The 8014-nt window shown below is 54.9% G+C and overlaps 1 protein-coding gene across 1 annotated transcript; it reads left to right on the top strand.

Annotated features, from left to right (window-relative positions):
• The first annotated feature begins 457 nt into the window (after window positions 1-457).
• Window positions 458-7640, top strand: LOC123346497 (E3 ubiquitin-protein ligase TRIM39-like). Its single transcript, XM_044983933.1, has 6 exons — window positions 458-964; window positions 2796-2891; window positions 3676-3906; window positions 4431-4453; window positions 4553-4656; window positions 7081-7640. The coding sequence occupies exons 1-6, from the start codon at window positions 548-550 to the stop codon at window positions 7638-7640; spliced, it is 1431 nt and encodes a 476-aa protein (XP_044839868.1). The 5' UTR covers window positions 458-547.
• Window positions 7641-8014: the final 374 nt, after the last annotated feature.

The following is an 8014-nucleotide window of genomic DNA, read 5'->3' as shown; positions in this document are numbered from 1 at the left end:
ACCCTGCATTGCAGCGCGTCCCGATCATGGCCCCTTTCCAGCATGGCCTTTGATACCTGGCCAAAGGTATCATAATTCCTATGGCTGGAGCGCAGGTGGGACTGCACAGCTTCCTCTCTCCAAACACTAATGAGGTCCAGCAACTCGCCATTGCTCCATGCTGGGGCTTGTTTGGCGTGTGGAGTCATGGTCACCTGGAAAGATTCACTGATTGCACTCCACACCTGGCTGAGGAAACAGGAAGGGGATTTTAAAAATTCCCGGGGCATTTAAAGGGCGGGTCACCTGAGGCCAGGGCAGTAGAGAGCAAACTGATGAGCAGAGTGGCTGAACAGGAAATCTGGGATATCTCCTAATACCCTGGAGGCCAATAACAGCGCTGGTGTGTGCCCACACTTGACGAGCAGCGCTGCATCACCAGCGCTGCACTTGTTATACCTCAGTCAGTTCCAGGAAGGGAAACACCCAATTGCTGCTGCTGCAGGCGGGGCATATTTCTGAGTTCAGGAAAGTGAAACTAACCCTGTGACACTGTCCAGAGGGAGCCATGGCCACAGACAACCCCGTGGAAAGTCTCCAGGAGGAAGCTACATGCCCCATCTGTCTGGAGTATTTTAAGGACCCAGTGACTATAGACTGTGGGCACAATTTCTGCAGAGCCTGCATCGCCCAGTGCTGGGAGGGATCAAATACAGACATCTCCTGCCCTCAGTGCAGAGAAACTGTGCAACAGGGAAACCTCAGGCCCAACAGGAAGCTGGCAAATGTTGTGGAAATAGCCAAACGGCTGAGTTTACAGGCAGCAAAGGGAGCAGGAGAGGAGAGGGTGTGTGGGGAACACCAGGAGACTCTGAAACTGTTCTGTGAAGAGGATCAAACTTCTGTCTGTGTGGTTTGCCATCTGTCCCGGGCTCACAGAGATCACAGGGTGGTTCCCATAAAGGAGGCTGCCCAGGAGTACAAGGTAGGGAATTGCTGTCAAGTTTAATAGGTAATAACTTTGGATTTTAATTACAGGCTGATTTCACTGAATGTTACCTGTCATGGGTGTGATGCATCATTCAGCTCTGTAAAGCCTTTATTGTATGGGAGATGCTATCACAAAATGAATGATCTGGCAGTGCGGCGACAGAATCAGAATATCAAGTCTTCAAAGATACCTGATGTGGGAAACTTTTCTCTGAGATTCTGAATGTTTTTCACACTCAGCTTCCACTGCTGAAATAAGGGGACTTTTTACACCACGGCCGGTGTTAACAATCAGTGAGGTTTAAATCACAAGAGCTGCAGGCCAGTCTTGGTGAGTGTGTTACCTTCAGACTGGAGAACTGATCATTTAAATATCAACACTGTTAATTATTTTATTCCCCTGTGAGAGCGGAGAGGGAGAATTACAGCTCGGAACCATTTATTGCCAGTGCCGCCTCCTTCCAGTGCCACAAGCGGGTGATGTTTGGGAGATGCCACCTCTTATTTCCCCCCCAGTAAAGGAGGACCAGGCCCAGAAAGCCCAGCAGAGACCAGTGGTACATTCTCGCCCCAGGAGCCCCTTGGAGCCAATCAGCAACTCCATCCTGTTTTGAACAATGCACCATTTGAACAGATCATGTGTCTCCTTTTAGTGACTCCCATGGGCAGAGCTTATTTTGCGGGTGGAGCTTCAAAGAATCCAGCCACCTTTGCCCCTCCCCCATTCTAATCCTGGCTCATCCATGAAGCTGTTTTGCTGGATACAGAGGCTGCTTTTCCGCCTCCTGTCTCTCACTAGCCCCTGCTGGCTCCCTTCCTGCTTCCCTGCAGCAGCACCGCAGGGGTGTCACCGAACAGCTCCCCAGGAGCTCTCAGCAGCAGCCTGGGCCCTTGGGCAGAGAAGGGAAGAGAACTCGAGGGCTCAGAGAAAAGAGAAAAAGTGAAACGGGGAGATCTCAGGAGGCGGCTCTGGGGGGCTGCCAGGGGTGCTGCACAGAGCGGGGCTGACGAGGCAGGAGCATGTTGCTGTGCTTTGTGAATGAATCACACACTGTCAAAGGGGAAGAGAGCCCTGGGTTATTACAGCTCTGGAGCAGTTATAATTATGGGTGGCACATTCCCCCAGACCGAGTGTTCCCTGGTCCTCACTGACCTCCAGCCACATCACAGCTTCACCCTGTGCAGTTAATGGGACTGCGCTGGCTCAGGGCTCGGCCGCTGCCTGAGGGAGGCCACATGGGAGGCTGGACAGACGAGAGCACAGTGGGGTCTTGTTCCTGGCCTGGGTCTGGGTACAGTGCAGCGAGGTGCTGCCCGAACCTCTTCACTGGCACTGGCAGGAGGGATCGTTCAGAACCTTCCCAGCTGTTTCCCATCTGGCCTGTGCTCAGTGATGTGAAGCTTTATCTCAAACACAGGCTCTGAGAAGTCCTGAGTGTCTGCAGGGAGCAGAGCCCCTGCTCTGAGACTGGCGTCTCTGCTCCCAGGGCCAGCTCCAGACCCCAGCGTGCCAAGCGCGTGCTTGGGGCAGCATTCCGCGGGAGGGCGGCAGGCGGCTCCGGTGGACCTCCCGCGGGAGGTCCACCGGAGCCGCAGGACCAGCGACCGTCAGAGTGCCCCCCGTGGCGTGCCGCCCTGCTTGGGGCGGTGCAATTCCTAGAGCCGCCCCTGTCTGCTCCCATGAGGCCTTTGGGGCTGGCAGAGCCAGTCTGCTGCTCGCTTCCAGGATATTTACTGCTCATGTGTGAAATACCAATATGGAGAGTACTGTCCACCCATCGGACCGGCAGACTAATGGCTGTTTATCGCACATGATGCCCCTGCAGGTGAAACTCCAGGGAGCCCTGGGCCCTCTGAGGAAGGAGCTGGAAGTGGCCCTGGCTCTGATGTCTGCAGAGGAGAAGAAAACCACAGAGTGGCAGGTGGGTATCTGGGTTTATTCCTCCATGAGCTCTTCCCCCTGCAGCGTTCCCAGGAATGACGGGGCCGTAAAGCTCCAGGATGAGGTTATGAACCTGCTCTGGTTGTTTGCTCCATTGCACAGGATTGGTGCCAGCTATGGGCCGGAACCTCCCCTGCGCCCGGATCATCGCCCTGCCCACTGCTCCACCCCTATTAGGCCTCCTCTCCCCGAGGCACCACCCACACTCCCCTCCTGCTCTGCCCCATGCCCCACTCCCACTCAGCCCCATCCCCAGCCGCAGCTGGCATCCTTCACCCCTTCCCCGGCGCCGAGGCCAAAGCCTCTGCCACCTTCCCCCGGGGGGGCGGGATTTGGGGAAGGATTCAACGGGGGAAGGAGAGGGTGGAGTCAGGGTGGAGGCGCGAGCCCCCTCTGGGCTCTGCCTGTGGAGGCAAAATAACTGGCCAATTCGCATCCTGACCAAACATCGGTCGGGATGCAGCACAATGAAGTAAATATCGGGACAGTCCCGATAAAATCGGAACGTCTGGTCACCCTAATCCCATGCCACCTGCAATAACAGACTACGTCTTTACAAAGCACCCTAGACAACCCCGCTATGGAACTGGCCATATGGACTCTGAACTAAAACAAACCCTTTATGATACGTTTCCCAAAGAAGTAAATCTCCTTACAAACCTGATACTGATCTAATCCCCTGCTTCATGGACAGAGGCCCAGTCTGTGTAACTCAGCATCTGGGTCACGTTTTTTCTGTGCCTTTCCTATTCTTCTATTTCAAGGGGAAAGTGAAGAATAGGAGAGAGATGATTGCAGGTGAATTTAACAAACTGCACACACTGCTGAGAGAGGAGGAGCAGCTGCTCCTGCAGAGCCTGGAGGAGGAGGAGAAGGAGACTCTGCAGAGACTACAGGAAAATGTCACCAAACTCTCCCAGCAAAGCTCCTCTTTGCAGCAGCTGATCACAGAGATAGAGGAGAAGTGTCAGCAACCCGTTGTGGAGCTGCTAAAGGTGAGACGGCATCAAAATTCATCTCCACAATCCAGAATTAGAACTCAGATCCCTGCGTCTGGATTCCAACAATTAGAGTAAATGTGTTCTGTGGTTTACTGACAAACAGAACATCCGGCTAAGGGCTCCATCAGTTCCAAAATATCCCAGTTCATGTTAGAGGGGAATTCTCCTCATGGAGACCCAGTGAGGCCGTGGGAGATTAAATGGATGATACAAGGTTGATACTGAGCTGAACCCATCCCTGCTCTAACTCCAGAACATTGGACCCAACACAGGGGATAAACACAGATACTGATGGGTTGGGTCCCTAGAAGGGAGGATCCTTTAGCTAAATTCCTGTCTCACCTACATAAATGAAAGAAGTGTTAATGCAAAACAGTGTATGAGATTTTACCACAAAACAGTGAAGCCTGGGAGGGTTGATCTATTTTCTAGATGAAAGTTTGATGCCCAGAGTGAAACTCACAGTTTTATGCACATTGTGTTAATACAGAACATTGATTCTCTTTTTTTCCTTCCAGGATGTGAAAAGCACATTGAGCAGGTGTGTTTCCTATGTTCATTGCTCTTATATTCGTGGTGGTGGTTCTGGGATGATATGTGTACAGAGCAGCTGAGTGATGATGGGACGTTTTCTTCATAGGAGTGAGAATGTGAAGCTCCAGGAACCAGAAGCTGTTTCTACTGACCTGAAGAACATGTATAAAATTTCCCTTTACATGAGGGAAGCGCTGCAGAGATTCGTAGGTGAGTGGATTCTAATGGGACATTCAGCTGTGTTGTGCTGGGGAACTGGATAGAGCCTGGGACCCCAGGACACGCATGGGACCAGCTGACAGGCTTGGAGCTGTGATAGCTGGAGGCTGATGTGCTCAGTGCTGGGCAGTTTGCCTGCTACTTATAGCCACTTGCTGGTACTTGCCCAGGTGTCTGACCAGGCCCCGTCACTCTGACATCCTGACCCCTCTATGGCTGAGTTACCACGTTCAGTCATTTCAGGGTGTCCTGGCAAGGTTCCTGCCTCAGTTTATCCTCTTCAGCACTCCTTATATTATGACTCACAGTCTAAAAGATCCCGTCCTGTGGTCCACTCTGAGTCCAAATAAACCCCAAAATAAAATGTTTTCCTTCACTCTGCTCCAGCCTCCAGCTCTCACTCCAGCTCCTCATTGTCCTCAAGTCAAGAGCCCTCAGTCCTTCCCGGAGCTGGGCTTGGATTAGTTTCCATCATGGAAACAGATGACTCCAGCCCTCCCTCCTGGAGCTGGGTCATTTCAGACTGTGCCTTTATTCTCTGCATCCACTTTCTCCAGCCAGGGGCAGCTCTCCAGGGTTCTGTCCTGCTCCAGCTGCTGCTGTCATTGTCATCTCTGGCAGCTCCTCCCCCTTAGGGGAGCTCCTCTGTCTAGGACAGTGGTCCCCAAACTGTTTTGGTCATGCCTTCCATTACCTGGTTTGCGCCCTCACCCTGGGAGCTGCTGTCAGGAACTGGGCCAGGAACGGGGCTCCAGTTGGGGCCAGAAGCTGGGGGCCATGGCTGGGAGTGGACCTGCAGTTGGGGCCGGGAGCTGGGGGCTTCATCTGGGGGTGGAACCATGTTTGGGACTGGAGCTGCAGCTGGGTTCTCAGCCTGGAGCAGGGCCGGGAGTGGATGGCTGAAGTCGGGGCCGGAGATGCAAGCTGGGGCTGAGGGTGGGGCCAGAGTGGAGCTGGGGGCAAAGCAGGGCTGGGTGGGGTTCCCTTCCCACCACCACCCATGCGGGCTGGTCCAAGCCCTGTCAGGCCCCCAAAATGTTCCTCCACACCCTCTAGGGGGGCACAATCCACAGTTTGAGGACCACTGCTCTAGGAGCCCCTTCCAGGCTCCTTGCTTTGGTGAGCTCTCTTGGGAGCTCCTCTCTTTAGCAGCTTCCTGTCCCTAGGATCTCTTCACCTGAGCCCTGGTAACTCTTTATCGGGCTCATTAGCTGTTTCGCTGCCGACTAGCCACCTAGGGATTTAATTACTTCCAGGTTGGTCTGGGTTGTCTCATTCTCCCTTACAGGAGCCTGTCACAGGTAGTCTGGCCCCTGACTCCCTTAAAAGGACCTGCCCTCTTGATACATTTCCCCCCACCCCCAGAGCCAACCTGTATTCAAAGGGAGGCTTGACCATGACTGACACTTGGTTATGTTGTGCTAGAAAAATTTCAAACTCCAGGGAAGTAAATTGGTTGCCACTTCCAGAAGCTGCACCTCACCACCCCTCCAGTCCCCTGGTGCCAGCTCCTCCTCTGCCCCAAGTCCCAGCTCTACCCTGGCCCTATCTGCCTCCCTGATGCCTGCTGTTTCCTTTGCCTCCTCTGCCTGCCTGGTGCAAGTCCCTTCCCTCACCCCCCTGGTCTCAGCCCTTCCCCTCACCTCAGCACTGCCCCACCCCTCCCCTCCCCCTCTCCTAGCCCCTGGGCCCCTGGTGCCCACATCTCCCTGCACACGCCTCTGCCCCCCTAGGGCCTGCCCTTCTCCACACCCCTCTCTCTGCCCCGCTTCTGCTCACCTCCTCCCTCACCCCCCATTCTGCCCCTTTGGCACCAGTGCCTGTTCATTCGCTCCCCCCCCCCCCATGGCTCCACCTCCCCACTCCTCATCGTCTCACCCCCTGGCAGCTCACCCTGCCCTAGATTTCCCCTGCCCCATTGGAGCTCCCCCATTCCCTCACACCCCTCTACCCCCTGGTGCCTGCCCCTTCCCTTGCTTCCTTGTGCCCCCTGGGGGCCATCCCCTTCTTTTCCCATGGAGCCCACCCCTCCCCACTGCCCTGCAGCCCCCTGGAACCTGCCCTTCCCTTCACACCCCTGTCCTCCTGGTGCCCCTCCCTTCCCTTATCACCCCATAGCCCTTGTGCCTGCCCCTCCCCTATGTCCCTCCCTCCCCCGTCTGCTCCTGTCACCTCCCCCTCCCTCTCCCAACATCAGTCTGTCACCTCCCCTTCCCCACCTCCTCTGACACCTTCCACCCCTCCCCCGCTTCTCCTGCCCTTACCCCTCATTGTCTCCTCCCAGGCAAAAAGGCCCTGACTCCCCTCAGGCCACAACCCCCCCCCACAGTGATTAACAGGGACACAGGTTAATTTCCCTTTGATCCCAGTGACCAGCCCCTGCCCCCGGCCCTGACTCTGTGACTCTCTCCCCAGTGGACGTGACTCTGGATCCAGACACGGCAAATCCCAGACTCGTCCTGTCTGAGGATCAGAAACATGTGAGAGACGGAGACAAACGCCAGGATCTGCCCAACAACCCTGAGAGATTTGATCCTTGTATCTCTGTCCTGGGCGCTGAGGTTTTCACGGGTGGGAGGCGTTACTGGGAGGTGGAGGTGGGAGACAAGACATGCTGGACTCTGGGGGTTTGTAGGGAATCTGTGAGCAGGAAGGGACAGGTCAGACTCTCACCTGAGGATGGACACTGGGCCGTGTGGCTGAGGGATGGAGGATACAAGGCCCGCACCTCCCCCCCGACACCCCTCCCCGTGAGCGTCAGGCCCAGCCGGGTGGGGATTTTCCTGGACTATGAGGCCGGCGAGGTCTCGTTTTACAATGTGACTGACAGGTCCCATCTCTTCACTTTCACTGGCACCTTCTCCGGGACGCTCCGCCCTTATTTCAATCCTGGTGTCAATGCTGGGGGTACAAACGCGGCTTCCCTGATAATCTGCCCGGTCCCAGCTCAGGCCGGAAGGAATCTCGGTCCCTGACAGTGACCCCGCTGCATAGAGTGGCCCCTCCCAGCCCTGCTGCTCTTCCCGTCTCCAATGGTGGGGGCCAGTTACTGCAGCAACTGGACGTTTTGTGCTGACCGGACGCTGCCAGTTTCCCTTTTCAACTGGAGGTTCCAGTCAAAAACCGGACACCTGGGAACCCCCAGCTCCCACCTTTCCCGTCCCCTGCCCCAGGGGTAGCAGATGGTGGGGGATGGGGTCATTCACTCCGGTCAGAATTTTCTACCCCTGTGAAATCTCAGTGTAAAATATGAAAGAAAAAAGATGATTCTAATTTAGAAAATATTATTGTAACAAGGTGTAAATACAAGAATATTTTAATTTACATTTCAATAGTATCTCAAAAATAA

This window comes from Mauremys mutica, chromosome 12, assembly GCF_020497125.1.
Source record: "Mauremys mutica isolate MM-2020 ecotype Southern chromosome 12, ASM2049712v1, whole genome shotgun sequence".
Classification (NCBI taxonomy): Eukaryota; Metazoa; Chordata; order Testudines; family Geoemydidae; genus Mauremys; species Mauremys mutica.
The sequence above is the reverse complement of the archived record's forward strand: the minus strand, read 5'-3'. Positions and strand labels throughout refer to the sequence as shown.